Source organism: Balaenoptera musculus, chromosome 1 (genome assembly GCF_009873245.2).
Source record: "Balaenoptera musculus isolate JJ_BM4_2016_0621 chromosome 1, mBalMus1.pri.v3, whole genome shotgun sequence".
Lineage (NCBI taxonomy): Eukaryota > Metazoa > Chordata > Mammalia > Artiodactyla > Balaenopteridae > Balaenoptera > Balaenoptera musculus.
The window spans coordinates 128,235,338-128,251,617 of record NC_045785.1 but is presented as its reverse complement, the minus strand read 5'-3'; the positions used below and the strand labels follow the sequence as shown (position 1 = coordinate 128,251,617).

Sequence of the window (16,280 nt, the reverse complement as noted above, 5' to 3'; positions counted from 1 at the left end):
TGTGGCAGTATTTACTAAAGTGGAATATACACAATCTTATGATAGAGCAATCCCATTTCTAGGTATATACCCAACAGATGTGTGTTCATGTGTTCGCCAAAAGATATGTAATAGCCTCAAACTGAAATAATCCAACGTAAATGAATAATGTATAGTATGTTTGTATAATGGAATACTATACAGGAATAAGAGTAAACAAACTACAACTATACTCAATGACATGGTGAATCTCACAATATCAAAATATGTAGTGGCTGTACTGAGAGGGGATGGGCAGTGTAGAGCACAAGGAAGTTTCTGGGGTGCTGGATAATGGTCTGCTTCTTAATCTGGGTGTTGGTCACACAGGTATGTTCAGTTTGTGAAAATCCACCAAGCTTCACATACGATAAGTACACTTTCCTGTACAAGTTATACTTCATTTAAAAAACTCAGTTATAAAAAGATACATCAGCCAAAAGAAGAAAGAAAGAGAAAGAAAAAGGCAGGAACTCGGATGAAATTTACTAGTCGTAAGTAAACACACATGTAATGGATTAAGTCTGTAAAGTTTTGTGATAACAGTAAACCAGAGAATCTCAGGAATGACTGCTTAAATGATTGAATCAATTGAAACATGCTGCTCAGTTACTAAATCCTAAAGAAAGAGAATCCAATGATTATTAAGAAAGCACTAGTTGAAATATATCATTAATTTGGCTACTTTAATATTGCTATGAAGATAAGCACTAATTACAGTACTAATTATAAAAAGTACTGATACAGGAAAACAACCACTCAGCACACACCCATTCATTTAAATTTAAGTATTCATTAAGTGTTAGACAATGGAATACTATTATAGACCCTGGGCTATGAAAAGGAGAAAGACCTGATTTATTTTTCAGAAAGTGCCTCACAGACCTAAACTAGAGACAAAAGGGGTCCTACCTGTACAGGAAGAGAAGGCAGATAAGCACAGGATACTATGGGAGCACATTCAGGTTTTCCATATCTGCTGAACTTTCTCAAACACCCCTTTCTAAAAAGAAATACTTCTAAACAGGAGCATGTGCAAATAAGGCTACCAATGGCTAATTTCACTAAGCCCCCCACCCCACCCTCTGGGCTTTTAGGAACAAAGATAGATTTAAAGTGTGGAAATGGTAAAGTGGCTTTGACACTGCACAAACAAAGCCTACTTATACCCACTGTTCTGTTGCAGATGGTCTCGAACACAACATTGACATTATGCTTCTGCTAGAAGGAAGCTAGATTCATGTTTCTATACATGTATTACATATCCACAAAAATCTACCTTCTTTCCCAGTTAATTGTAGAGACTTGGATCTGATGAGTGGGAATGACGTTCTCCTTTTCAAACTCATATCATCATAGGAAGAGAAACACCTAACATTAAGAAAAAACAACATTGGGCACAATGAGTAAAATACATGTAATTTACTCTGTAGTTGGGGCTAGACAGACGTTAGAGAACTGTTCATGCCACATAGGACTAATCTCTAAAGTAACACTCCAGTTATTGATAACACATGTAAAAAAAATTTAAGGATCATTCTCTAAAAGGTGTTGTATTAGAATACCTATTCTCCTTCTCCCCCTTTAAATTCCACATTGAAGCATCTTTCACAACCATTTCAAGGGTTTTTATGCACTTACTATCAGTGTTTTCTCTATTAGAGTCTATAGAACCTTCCAGGCATAGGACCATCTCACTAGTTCCAATGATGTTTTTAACATTTTGGTTTCAAGATAATCATACGGGGAAAGAAATTATCTCAGTATCCTTTATTTGCTCAAATTTCTCAAAGGTATAAGAGGAACTGGACTTCCCTGGCAGTCCAGTGGTTAAGACAGCGTGCTTCCAATGCAAGGGGCATGGGTTCAATCCCTGGTCGGGGAAGTAAGATCCCACATGCTGCGCAGTGTGGCCAAAAAATAAAAAATAAAAATAAGAGGAAAACTGAAATATAATGCTGCCTTACCTTTTAGGGCTTGGATACTGATTACTTTTAGGAAGTTTTGAAATATAATCTCCATCAAATTGAGAAGTGTTTCGACAACGCTGCATACAAAGCATCAGTCCCAAGACAACACAGAGAACCAAAGATATGACAAGATAGCTTTGTCGATCTGAAACCTGAGATGAGAAGAGGGCTTAATAATAATAATAATTTGAAAACTATATTAGAAAAAAATACAATGGGATCTAAAGTTCAAAGGACAAATCATTTTAAACATCTTTTTTTCAGAGTGCTTCAAAACTGTAAATGCAGGGCATGCTCTTTGAAAATGTACTACGAAGGCGATGTTTTACTTTTTCTTCTCCCCCGCTCCATTCTTTAAAAATTTTCAAACCTATGGAAAAGTTTTAAAAATAGTATAATACAATGAATATAACATAATATGCCTTTCACCAATCATTAACATGTTCTCCAATCATTAACATTTTGCCACATATGTTCCATTTTTTCATTTGTACTATCTTCTCCTTGGTGAGGAAAAAAAAAAACCATGCTTACCTATCTTTCCCACCTTATAAAACTAAACCACCAATGGCCCAGTGATTTAAGCCTGGGGATCACCCTTAATTCCTCACGTCCCACATCCAATCTTTCAGCAAGGCTTGTCTTTCTACCTCTAAAATATATCCTGAATTCAGCAACTTCACAATGTTCTCCACTTCTAAAATGCTAGTCCAAGCCAACATCACCTCACCCAGGCTACTGCAATTGCCTCCTTAATTGGTTTCCTCCCCACTTCCACTCTTGCTGGTCTCTAAGAGGCAATTCTCTATAGAGCAACAAACAGGGAGTTTCTCAAAGTGTTTTCAATGAGATGATCCATGTTACTTCTTTACTGAATACTTTCCAATGACTTGCAGTGATTAGAATAAAATTCAAACTCTATATTGCCTACAAAGGCCTACATGACCAGGTCTCTGCCAATTTCCTAAACTCATTTCTTACCCTTACTTCTCTCATTCACTCTGCTCCAGCCACACCACACTGTTCCTAGTCACAGGCCCTTTGCCCTACTTCTGCTACTAACAGATTTGTTCTGACCCCAGGCTCTGTGTGGACGCTAACTCCTCTTGAGCACTCAGTTCTAATGCCACCTCCTCAGGCAAGCCTTCCAACATCACCGTAGCTAAAGCAGCAACACTTAAAGCACCACCAGTCCACACACACAAGTTTCACTCTCTACCCCACTGTCCTTCATATATATTTACTGTATGTATTCCCTCTCTCCCCCAGGTGAGAGGGCCCTGTGAGGCTAGGGACTCTTCACTGCTGTATGCCTCAACCTAGAACTGGACAGCTCATGCTTCACACACACTGGTAGCTCAATAAATACTGCTTAAATCAATGAAAAAATTGTTTCATTAAGCAATTAATAAGCCTATTTGAACTGAAAATGAAGTATATATTGCAACTACCAATGGTTTACAAAAGGCCTAACAGAATTGCTTTATAACTGTAATTTAGGTTAAGACCTAAGCTATGAAAGCTGTGTTTTCCAAAAGATTATGATAATTAATGTATTTCCAAAACTTTAAAATGCCACATTCTGGTGTTCTGAAAAAGTTCTTTATAAATGACAATCTTCTTCGATTAAAGTTCTTAGATATGAAGCCTGCCTTTATGACACCGTTTCCTACAATACCATCAATAACAATTACCTCATGTTTTAATTCTGCTACTGTTGTTGATAAATTTGAAACAAGCTGTGTCATGTTGGTCAGTTGTGCTTGTAGCAACTGGATGGCTTCAGTTTGCCGCTGATCCTATAATAAAGGAGGAAATAAATATTATTTTCCTTTGTGTTTCATGTGTACTTTAACTACATTATAAATTCAAATAAAAAATCTGGAAAAACTGTTAAATTCCTCAGGGCGGGGGGGGGGACATATTAATAGGAAGCTCTTAATGAATGAATACTGTAAACTTGGACCAGAAATTTTTAAAAAAGACATAAAACACTTCAAGAATCTAAGACTATTCAACCTTCCTCCCCTGCCCCAAGCCAAAAAAACCCAAAACCCAAAAACCAAAAAACCTTTTGCCATTCACTGCTACCATGTAGAATATTGTCTAACAGACGCTAATAAACTGCTTTTCAAGTTAATATGGGCTCCATATGTATAAACCAGTATATAACCAGCTATACGCAAAATAGTCACTTTGTCAAGCATGCTTTTTTTTTTTTTAAACCAAAGCAGTCAATACAAAGACATGTTGAAAAATTTTTGAAGAATGTTTCTGGATATCAAGCAGGCTCATACCAAGAAGGTTTTAAAAGTTCTATTTCACAGCATATTAGGATGGAACTTAGGATGTCACAGTCAAAAAACTACAACAGATCCTCTAGTCAACCAGTGAAAAGAAATTCATCAAAAACACCCATCTTTCCAGCTCTGAATTTCAGAAACTTCTTTTATAATCAACAGACATGTCTTTATTTAAAATATCACTTGCATGCATATTTTAGAGACTTATGCAATATACTCATGGTCAGGAACCTACGTTAGGTAGACTATACTGAAAATTTCAACTAACTAGTGAATTTAGGAAGAAGGAAAAGAGGGCAGAAAGAAGTCAAGGAAATCTAACACTCTAATTTAGGACCCTCTATGAAATAGCTACATAACCATTTATTATTCTAAACCTAAGTTTTTGAAATTTAGATTTAAATAATCTTTAAGTCTCCACTGTGTGTGTGGGGGTGAGTAGGCGGATGTATAAAACTGTAACAAGAAGTTTCACTTACTTCCCTCACTGTGATCCACTGTGGTACTTTCTATCCTACTCATCTTTTTAAAATGCTGAATGTGATTCATTAAACTGTTTCTTTTGACTCACTTTTGACAAACACTGAGAAATTCTAGACAGTTTTAAAGGACAAGTTATTATAGTTATTAAATTGGTTAACACTTCTAATCAAGATTTACTTCCAATAGTGTTAATGATACACAAGATTATTTAAAAGTACTTAAACAAGTCTTTCATAAAGCATAGATGTTAAATATAAAGGGAAAATATAGAGGGAAAATGTTAATGAAGAACTAAATAAATACTGTGTTCATGGGTCAGAGGACTTAATACTATTAACATGTCAATTCTCCAAACTGATCTATAAGTTCAACACAAACCCAATCAAGATCCAAACAGGTTTTTGTTTGTTTGTTTGTTTTTGGTAGCAACTGACAAGCTGATTCTAAAATCTGTATTAGTCAAATCCAGATTAGCCAAAACAATTTTGGACAAGTGCAAAGTTGGAGGATTCACTCTACCTGATTTCAAGAGTTCCTATAAAGCTACAGTAATCACAACAGTGCAGTATAAGCAAAAAGACAGACACAGATGAACAAAGCAGAAGAGAATTCCAGAAACAAATCCACATGTATATGGTGAATTGATTTTCATCAAAAGTGCAAAGGAAATCCAGTGGAGAAAAGATAGTCCTTTCCACAAATGATGCTGGAAGAAAGGAATATTCATGTTTCTCAATCCCCTCCCTCACAAAAAAAGAACTTTGATCCATAGTCTGTAACATGTAAAAATTAAAATGGATCATAAACCAAATGTAAAACTAAAACTATGCAAATTCTAAAAGAAAACGGGAAAACAATCTTTGTGACTTTGGGTTAGGCAAAGAGAAAACAAGTAAATTGGGCTTCAATGAATTAAATTCGGCTCTTCAAAAGATATGTTTAAGAGAATGACAAAACAAGTAATGGATTGGGAGAAAATATTTGCAAAGCCTGTCTCTGATAAAGGACTCATACTAAGAATATGTAAACAACTTTCAAACCTCAATTTTAGAAAAAAAAAAAAAAAAAAGAGGGGTGGGGAAAAACTTTGTGTGGAACCACAATTATAACGTGTCACAAACTGGGAGTAAGATGCAACTAAACTCTGCAACCTGAGGCCTCCTCACCTCACCTCACCTCACCTTACCTTCCCTTAGTCCCAAATAACCTTTTAAAAAAGTTAAATATAAAATTTCTTCATGATGGTAACACACTATAAAAACTTATTAATGAACATCACATTTAATGCTGCAATACTGAAATCAATCCCTTAAAATCAACAAGACAGGGGAATGGCCACTATCAGTCCTATTGCATCACTGTACAGCTCTAGGCAAGAGATAAGAGGAAAAAAGAAGAAATAAAAAGGTATAAGGATTAAAAAGAAATAGAGCTGTTTATTTGCAACCAATAAAACTGTCTACACAGAAAACCACAAATGATTTTAGAGTTTAACAAAGTTGCCAAAAAGTCCACTGCACTTCTACACACATACAGATACATACAGATCTTGAAATGTAATACAAATAATGCTCAAGAAAATTTTCTCTTGAGGAGATACGGATGCTAACAGCTAGAAAACATCATATTACAGCTTAATCATCAGCCATCAGGGAAAAAGTGAACCAACACTACTTATCCTTCTTACCAGAGAGATCTTACAAAATTCAATGGAAATTTATATAAAAAGTAAATAAGATATGAAGATGACCAACCTGCTCCTCTGCTATTCTTGAAGTATTCTGAAGTTTTACTATTGTCTTATTGAAAGCCTTTTGCATTTCTTCCATTTGTTTTCGGTACCTATGGAGTAAGAATTGATTTAAATTGGTTTTAATTTCTTATTTATTAACTTATTACTGGAAACACACTTCTGATTTCAATATGTAAGATAAATCCATATTTCTGAAAATGACTCTTACTGAACCCTGTGCAACACAGGAAAACTTACAACGGTAAAATAAAGAGGTCCCTTGAGGTATTTGCTACCTCAAAATCAATTCTATGTTCCTCACTGCTATAAAAGATTTTACCAGTCGCACATATAGTCAATAATTTATGACAAAGGACCCATGAATATACAATGGGGAAAGGACAGTCACTTCAGTAAATGGTGCTGGGAAAACTGAACAGCCACATGCAACAAAATGAAACTGGACCCCTATCTTATACCATACACAAAAATTAACTCAAAATGTATTAAAGACTTGAACGTAAAACCTGAAACAACAGAACTCCTAAAAGAAAACACAGGCGGTAAGCTCCTTGACATGAGTCTTGGAAATGTTTTTTGGATATAACACCAAAAGCAAAGGCAATAAATGCAAAAAAACCAAGTGGGACTACATCAAACTGAAAAACTTCTTACAAAGCAAAAGAAACCATCAACTTAATGAAAAGGTTACCTAGAGGCCTGCGCTCTAGAGCCCACGCACCACAACTACTGAAGCCCGCGCACTTGCAACTACTGAGGCCGCACACCTAGAGCCCGTGCTCCGCAACAAGAGAAGCCACTGCAACGAGAAGCCCGCGCACCGCAACGAGGAGTAGCCCCGCTTGCCACAACTAGAGCAAGCCCGCGTGCAGCAACAAAGACCCAATGCAGCCAAAAATAAATAAAACATTAAAAAAAGAACATTGGCAGAGAATCTCAATAGATATTTTTCCAAAGAAAACAGATAGATGGCTAACAGGTGAAAGATGAAAAGATGCTCAACATCATTAATCATCAGGGACATGCAAATCAAAATCACAATGAGTTATCACCTCACATCTGTTAAAATTGCTATTATCAAAAAGAGAAAAAATAACATGTTGGCAAGGATACAGAGAAAAGGGAACCCTTGTACACTGTTGGTGGGAATGTAAATTGGTGCAGCCACTATGAAAAACAGTATGGAGGTTTCTCAAAAAATTAAAAATAGAACTGCCATATGATTTAGCAATTCCACTTTTGAGTATTTATCTGAAGGAAAAAAACCACTAACTTGAAAAGATATCTGCACCCCCATGTTCAGTGCAGCATTATATACAATAGTCATGACCTGGAAGCAAACTAGGTATCCATCAATAGAAGAATAGATAAAGAAAATGTGGTATGTGTATACCAAGGAACATTATTCAGCCATAAAAAAGAAGGAAGTCTTGCCATTCGCAACAACATGGATGGACCTTGAGGGCATTACTCTAACTGAAATAAGTTAGACAGAGAAGGACAAATATCATATGATCTCACTTACATGTGCAATCTAAATAAAAGGAAAAAAAATCTTGAACTCATAGATACAGAGAACAGATTGGTGATTGCCAAGGCGGGGGGTGGGGGTGGGCAAAACTGATGAAGCGGATCAAAAGGTAAAACTTTAAATGAATAAGTAACAGGAATATAATGTACAGCATGTTGACTATAGTTGATAATATTGGATTGTATATTTGAAAGTTGCTAACAGAGTAGATCTTCAAATTTCTTACCACAAGGAAAAAAGAAAAGTTGTATGTGGTGATAATATTAACCAGACTTATTGTGGTAATCATTTAGCAATATATACAAATATCAAATCATTGTTATATGCCTGAAACTAATACAATGTTATATGTCAATTACATCTCAATTAAAGATTCATTAGTGATTTCTGTGGTTCCTTTAGTGGGGCAAATAGGGTGGGGGTGGGGAGAGGCAAGAACAGGTATGATGTAGGCATGCACACACACCCACAGAAAATTTGCCAATAAATTATATGTATGAATTAAGAAGAAACCCCTTTCAGGATATAATGACGACCTTAGTGACATTTCATTAGCAGCATTTTAATTTAAGAAGATTATGAAAAGGTAGCCGTTTCAGAAATTCTGGGCATTGAGTGCCTAGGTGGTTACAAAATGTTGGAAAAGCCCTAAGGACGCTGGATACTTAAGGAATAAAAAAAAAAAGTAAATAGGCTTAAAAAGTGGAGAACTGTGCCTGAGACCTTCATCACTGCATAAGCAAACTGGCATGGCCTCTGGCATTTTTCTAATCTTCACTTATTTAAACTCTTAAATAATATCTGGTCAAGTTCCACATAGAGCTTTAAAGTCTACAGACTAATTTTTCCCATGAGTGCTCTGGGAATCAAACAGCAAAAGTGGCTAAAGTTAAGCAACAGAAGAAAGGAGAAACTGATTATAGATAATTCAAACTTGTTATCAGCCTAATAATAGTCACTTAGTAATACTTCTAGAAAAGGAAATCAATTCTTAAGATCACTGATCAACAGCCAAATGACTTTCTTTCTCTCTCCAGTTAAAATGGTGCTTATTACTATTATACCATGAGATAATTAAATCCTCTCCTTCTCTAGCCACAGATTATACTTTACTACTTAACTCACTGTGCAAAGTGGATTGTGCTAATTCATAATAAAGCTTACCTTTGGCTAAGTTCCTCCAGATAGCGACCACTGAGAGACATGTTAACTTCTAAGGCTTTAATACGGTTATTAAGTCTCATAAATACTGATTCCTTTTGGTTTGATCCATGTACAAGATTTCCATTAGCATATCCTAGATCTGAAGAATTTTGCAATTCAGCATAAAAATCTGTAGCTGTCCTCTGTAACCCTCTTAAAAGGGCATCTTCTGGAGACTGTTCTTCCTCTTTTGCTTCAGGTAATGAAGAAGAATCCACAACAGGAGTCAAAATTTGCTTTGGTGTGTCAGCTATGTTCATTTTGGCTTCCCCATCTTCACTGTCTGGCACAGTAGCTGTGTTTACAGGTGACACTATTGTTTCGGATAGCTTTGTGATAATTTGCATGGAGTCTTCTTTTACAATATTATCCATTACTTCATCAAGTTTTTTTGTTTCATAGGTCACAGTTGGTTTCTCTATAGAACTAAAACTCTCAGACCTTTTTTCTGTTTCATTATCAACCTCAACAGAACTCTCTTGGGGAATCACTTGTGATGGCGTACGCCCTGCCTCATATTTAATAGGCTCAGATACTTCTATTTTAGATAATGAATTGATTTCTGGAGTAACATCTAAGAGAAGAGACTGAGAAAGAGTTTGAGGATGGCTTGGTTCAAGTTCAATTGCACCTAAAGTGTGATTAATCAAACCTCCCTGGTGCACACTACTTAAGTCACCTAGAACAATAGTTTCAGCTTTCTTTTCCTTACTCTTACTGTCTGGTTCTCCACCTGGAGGTTGCAATACTGAAACATCTACTGATTCTTCAGGAAGTACTAATGGTGATTGAGCTGACACAAGATACTCCTTTTCTTTGCTCATAGCAGTTCTGCTGCGTTGCCGATAATGAGCAACTCTAACTGAACACCATTTATATATGTATTCCGAAAAACTAGAAATACAACAAATTGTGGTCAGTTCACTGCAAAATATTTGTGTCTCTGACTCAAACCAAGGTGACGTTTCATCCTCTTGTTCACCACTACCCAGAAGGGTCACTGTAGAAGGACTTGCCTCCTCTTCCTCTTCTTGAACTAGCTGTACAATGGGACCCTCTTTTGTAGTATCTGGTGATGATGGCTCTGTGTCATGTACAAGTCCTTCAGTAGTTACAAACCTAGAAATACATATCCATAATTATGTTTAAGGAAAATAAATGTATCATACATAAGATAAAAGGAAGGCTGGAAATACAGAAAACACTCAATTTACTTTGGATGAATTATTTCCCTTCAAATCACTTTCATTATAAAAACAGTATTATTCAGAAATGGTAACAGAAAGATAATTTATCAAGTGACCAGCCAGATAATTCAAATCACCATATTTACCAAATCAAATTTTTCTTTAAACTCTGTTTAAGAGTTGTTTGTATGTGAATATTTCCATTTACTGAACGTTTCATGTAACTTTCCTCCCATAAATATTCACCAATATTACAAGCCTCATCACCCCTTATATCAGAAATTGAGCTACCCAGAGCTAGTCCCAGAGCTAGAACCAGAAGGCAGGACTCTTATTATGAATGCACTTTGTGCTTGAATATCCTACTTTCAAAAGGCAACTACTCTTGACCCTTGAACCGTACGTGGGGAGTTAGAATTGCCGGCCTCCATGCGGTGTAACTTATAGTCAGCCCTCCATATCCACAGTTCCTCTATATCCATGGTTCCTCATCCACAGATTCAACCAACCAAGATCATCTGTACTGTAGTATTTACTAATGAAAAAATGCCATGTATAAGTGGATCCGTGCAGTTCAAACCCATGTTATTCAAGGGTCAACTGCAGATTTCTCAGTTGAAATTTCTCTATGGATTATTATTTGAGGAATTTATGTTTATGAATTTATAAACATAAATTTATAAATTTATATTTATAATACATTTATACATTTATAAATTTATATATTATTATTGAGGAAATCATCTATGGATGATTTGAGGAATTTCAACATGGCATTACACAAACACACACACAAACGATTATCTGCCAAGGAAGAAGAAACATATCCCCACTCCCCTCAAATAATCTCAGTATCACCTTGGCTAATTTTCAATTGTTGAAAGCTAAATACTTAACCATTTTAATGAAAATCCTGACTAATAATAAACTAGTAGTGCCACTAACTCAGTCCTATCTTTGGGCTCTGGAGTATGTGTGTAGGGTAGGGAGAGTGGGAAATGGAGCTGGTGGGAACAGTGTTATAAATTATAATATCTGTGGTCCCTTCCAAGATAAAGATAATGAATTTCCGGGTGCAGCCCTTGCAGCACCAAAGGTATAATTTGAGAAAACAAAGTAATTTCAATACCAAAAAAAACCCTTCATATGCAAATTTTCCTACTGTGAAACACTACTAAGAATGCCAGGAAATGTCTTCAAAGAAAGCCTAATATCACAACAGCAAAAGTAGGAATAAAAAAGACAATATCTAAAAGCTGGACTTTCATCTTGTTGATAATAAAATAGTAAATGAACTAAACTAAAACATAATTAGGCTATGCTTCCCTAAATAGATGATACAGATACAGATATCAATATATAGTCACTATACAACATTTCTTACATACTCAGGTGGTATACTGTTTATTATCTACCAAATAAATTATAACAGTAAAAAGGAGGAATGTCTGAAGAAGGGGAGGGAAAAAAACTAAACTGAATTAATTTGGTAAAAATTAAGTTATATACCATATATATATACACCCTAATCAGAGTTACACTTTAAAAAACTCAAACCTGGGAAAAGAAAGTAAGTCATCTTTTCATAATAACTTTAAGAGTGATACCCTATCATGGATTCTTTTATTTTCTTCAGAGGACTGCCATATAACCATCAAAAAGAATTTAAGACAAACATACATGAAGAAACATTAAGTAAAGAAACAAACAATTATGCAAGAATATCTACTAAAAAACAAACTCTAATATAGAAAAGTAAAAACTGCTACATTAGCCTGATGTGATACCTTTCAACAAATATTCATACATATGTATGAGGGGTGAATGTGTATATGTATATATGTGCAAAATGAAATTAATTTCATTTAGTTTTGAAAAATAAGACATACTATTGATATATGTTATTAACTAAAGAATTTAGTTACAAAACCGGGACAGCTCCACATAATTAGAAACACCAAGAATCTCTATCCCAAAGAGATTTCTCAGGACCTTCTAGGGATCAATAGCACATAATGTTATATATTTCACTCTGATCACCCAATAAATATCTTTAGTCACTTTCAGGATTAATACAGGAAAATACAAATTTGACACTGTGCGCTTCAAAGCACAAAAATCTCATTTTTTAATTAAGATTGTACTTAGGAATTACAGCTTGAAGCACACCCACTGGAGGTTTCATTAGTTATAACCTTGAACTAACTGCTTCTTGTTCAAATATCTTATCCCATTAAGTAGAGTTCCTCTGAGAGAAAGGGCTGTCAAAGTTTACAGGGAGTATATCCAACGAAATATACGGAAGCTACATTTGTAATAACTATATCCAAATTATCCCAATTATTGTCCCAATAACCCAAATCATTAATGAGCCTATCTATTATAGATCAGAAGTTGAGGTACCGACAAACCTTAATCACCTCTGGTAGAAAGGACCAAATGAGGTTATTTCATATGTTACCTACATATATACATCCCTGCCCAAAGTACCCACTGCAACCTGGGAAAAGACCTATATCATTCGATTTCAGAAACTGAACACTGTAAGAGTATGCTGTGTGGCAAACAAATCATTTAAAAATCACTGCTCTAAGTATTTCAGGTACCCTTTATAGCTTTCTAGGCATAGCACAGATACTTAATCAATGCTTTTAAATTTGAACTTAATAGAAACAGACCTTTAATATTTGTCCTCAAACTTATACCTGCAGAGTTAGGTTAATTATGTGCAACAAAGAAAAGATTAAGTATTGTAAATAATAAAAGTAACACACAAAATCAAAACAACAAACATTTGGTCTGGAGTGAAGTGAATTCCTAGTACCCAAAAAGCAACTCAAAGATGTTTTAAGTGGCTGTGGAATGTCTGTCCCATGATCCAGAGCTTTCTATAGATAATAATTTCCCACAAGTTACAAGTACCTTTTTATGTACAAGTATACTTAGCTTTCCATTTTAATAGAACTCTAATATCACAATATAACTTACTCATGTGATGGAACAGGAGTTGAAACAGGAGCTGATTCAGGCATTTTAGGTGCAGTTGAGGCAGTGGCATTCTCAGATATACTTTTATTTCCTATTTTAAGAAAGATGTCCATATTGAGTTTAATTTTAAAAAGCTATACCATGAAAATATTTCACTATAACGAATAAAGGACTTTAGTTTCTCGAGAGAGAAGAAAAAAGTCAAATAGGTTTACTACTGCAGACTTTGTGGGTTTTTTTCATCAAAGTTCTTTTGCAAAGAAATAATCGTAGAAAGTCACAACTACAAGTAGTGCATATTCTTTCTCAGCTTCTCAGATAATTAAAGCAAGTAAGATGACTATGAATTTTGTGTAATATTACATGATTAATAAGACACCTGAGTTACTAAAAGAGAATGAGAAGAAATAAATGGGTCATTTTAAGTTTGCACTTGGAACTGAATTTTTTTTATTGAAGTATATTTGACATATTCATTTCATGTGTACAACACAGTGATTTGACATTTGTATACACTGCAAAATGACCACCACAATAAGTCTAGTTACCATCTGTCACCATATTGTACTCCACATGTTGTACATTACAACCCCATGACTTACTTATTTTATAACTGGGACGAAGTATTTTTGAAAACAAAAAAGGCAAGATTGTTTCTCCTTGCTAATAATATTCTTATTTGACATTCTTTAAGGAAATAATTGCTTTCTTAATTGAACAGCTGTTTGATAAATAAAAGCATACACTTTAAGTACCTCTAGAGCACCAAAACCTCAGGAAAGAGATAAGGGATAAAATCATTACTTCTACGGCAGGGAAGAATTAAAAAACAAATTCATGATTTTATATAGACAGGATCCTATTTACTAAAGAGAACTTGTGAAATTCAAATAAACAATGAATAATAGAAGACTGGTAAGTTCCTTTGAATGGTTTCTGTATTTCTAAATGAAAAATCAAATTGCTTGGCTTATTAATTAATTTTACTAACTAGGAAGATCCCTGGAGTATCATATATTTAAAAGACCCATAAAATGATTAGGTACCTTCTGTCAGGTCTTCAGTTTTTGCTCCCAGAATATTAGCGGCAATATTCACCATATTTAGAATGGCATCTAAAACAAAATTCAATCAGAGAAAAATAACAATACACCTAAATATTTTCATATAACTCAATATCAGATAGTCAAAAACCATTTGTAATGGTCTTTTTTCATTTTTTGGACTAATTACCTTTTTGCTCGCCTTACTATGTAAGTCCAATATAGGACACAAATTTCAGGCAAAAAGTATTAAGCATAAATCTGAATTTTTATGTTCATAAAATTTAATTATACTTTTTTGTAAAACTTCCCCAAACCTTTTAGCAAACACTACCTTCAGCATATTATAAAATTCAAGTATAATTCAACATATAGCCTGTACTGAGATAGGAAAGAAATGTGATAACTAAAATTTGTATTTTACAGAAAAGTCTTTTTTTCTTTAGAAAGGGGTTCTACAGTTCAAATCAAAAACAAAAAAGCCTGAAGAAATAAAAGTTTTTCCTAAACATGTGACTATCATAGGTAAAAATAAATGAAATGGGAAGATTATTATCCAAAGAGCAGCAGAACGACTTTATTTTCAACTATGAACATAAAATACCTAGGTAATATGCTTAAATCCAAAATGACACTGCATAGAATCATGTATTTGATGACTTTTAACAATGTTTTATGGCCAATAAATGACATAAATTCTTTAGTGAACTGGATGAGCATGGGCAAGGGCAGATGAATTGAAAGTCAAAGTCATAAAACTTAGCTGGCTGGGAACAGAAGACTTCCTTCTAGTAATATAATGTAATTTCAAGGGAAATTAACTTCCAACTCCAATCTAATCTCTGAAATTCTATTAGAAGTTAATTCACCAGGTATTTATCCTATTAAAATACTAAGATCTGGCAGGGGCTACATATTAAGCCTCATCATTTTTTTCCATTTTAGTTTCCTTTCCTAAAAGAGATCCATAGAGTTTTCATCACACTTTCATGAAAACCATAGATGTGAGAAGTACGAAAGGATCTAAAGAAGGAAAAGCTAGCACATCAGGAAGGCTGGGAACAAGCCAAGCACTGTCACCTGGCGCTGATACTGTAAAGATATGCTTTATGGCAGGTAAAAATAGTATATTTTAGACTTTTAAAAGTGATATCTGGTAGACAGTTATTAATTTTAATCTTTACATTAACTATGATTCTATATTCTGAAAGACAACAAGCAGTGGTACTTTGTTTCCAATCATCAGTTAGACACACAAAAGCTTTATATTTGCTTTTTAAATATCTAGGATTACAGGTCAACCTTGCCCTTTGACCTGGCAAATTGTTAAACAGAGAAGCAGTCTTGGATCTTAGGCTAAAGAGATGCCTCAGCATGAGATAAAAACAGGAATGGAAACTCTATTTTCTTACAAACTAAGATAAAGTAGCAAAGGAAACTCTGTTATTTCCTCATAAATACAATGTCACCCAATACTGCAATAGTAGTATGTGATCCTCTACTTAGCCTGACAACTGAAGTTCAGTCAAAACTGACGGCTTCACAGAACCCAAATTTTGTAACCAAGTCTATATTCTAAGACCCTTGTGCTTCAAAGGGCAATCGTACCACAGATTTCAAACTTTCTGCCTTTAAATTTTCTGGTATTATTATTAACAATTAAAAAAAAATCTGTTATCTATTAATCTGTGTAGAGAAAGAAGCTTTAGAGTATTACTTTTTAACCTAAATTTTAATACTAGTACCTACAGTAAGGAAGATTTATACTACCCATCATTTAAAAATATTATTATCATCATTT

The 16,280-nt window shown here is 34.5% G+C and overlaps 1 protein-coding gene across 3 annotated transcripts in view; it reads right to left on the bottom strand.

The window, feature by feature from the left end:
- Window positions 1-16,280, bottom strand: part of SUCO (SUN domain containing ossification factor) — a 73,062-nt gene that overhangs the window by 9,726 nt on the left and 47,056 nt on the right. For all 3 annotated transcript variants that reach the window (XM_036849257.1, XM_036849275.1, XM_036849266.1), the window contains 7 exons: window positions 14,483-14,551; window positions 13,437-13,527; window positions 9,223-10,380; window positions 6,529-6,616; window positions 3,683-3,787; window positions 1,986-2,140; window positions 1,298-1,389 (listed from right to left, as the gene is read on the bottom strand). In XM_036849257.1, the coding sequence (XP_036705152.1) occupies window positions 1,298-1,389; window positions 1,986-2,140; window positions 3,683-3,787; window positions 6,529-6,616; window positions 9,223-10,380; window positions 13,437-13,527; window positions 14,483-14,551 (1,758 nt within the window). The remainder of the gene's footprint in view (window positions 1-1,297; window positions 1,390-1,985; window positions 2,141-3,682; window positions 3,788-6,528; window positions 6,617-9,222; window positions 10,381-13,436; window positions 13,528-14,482; window positions 14,552-16,280) is intronic.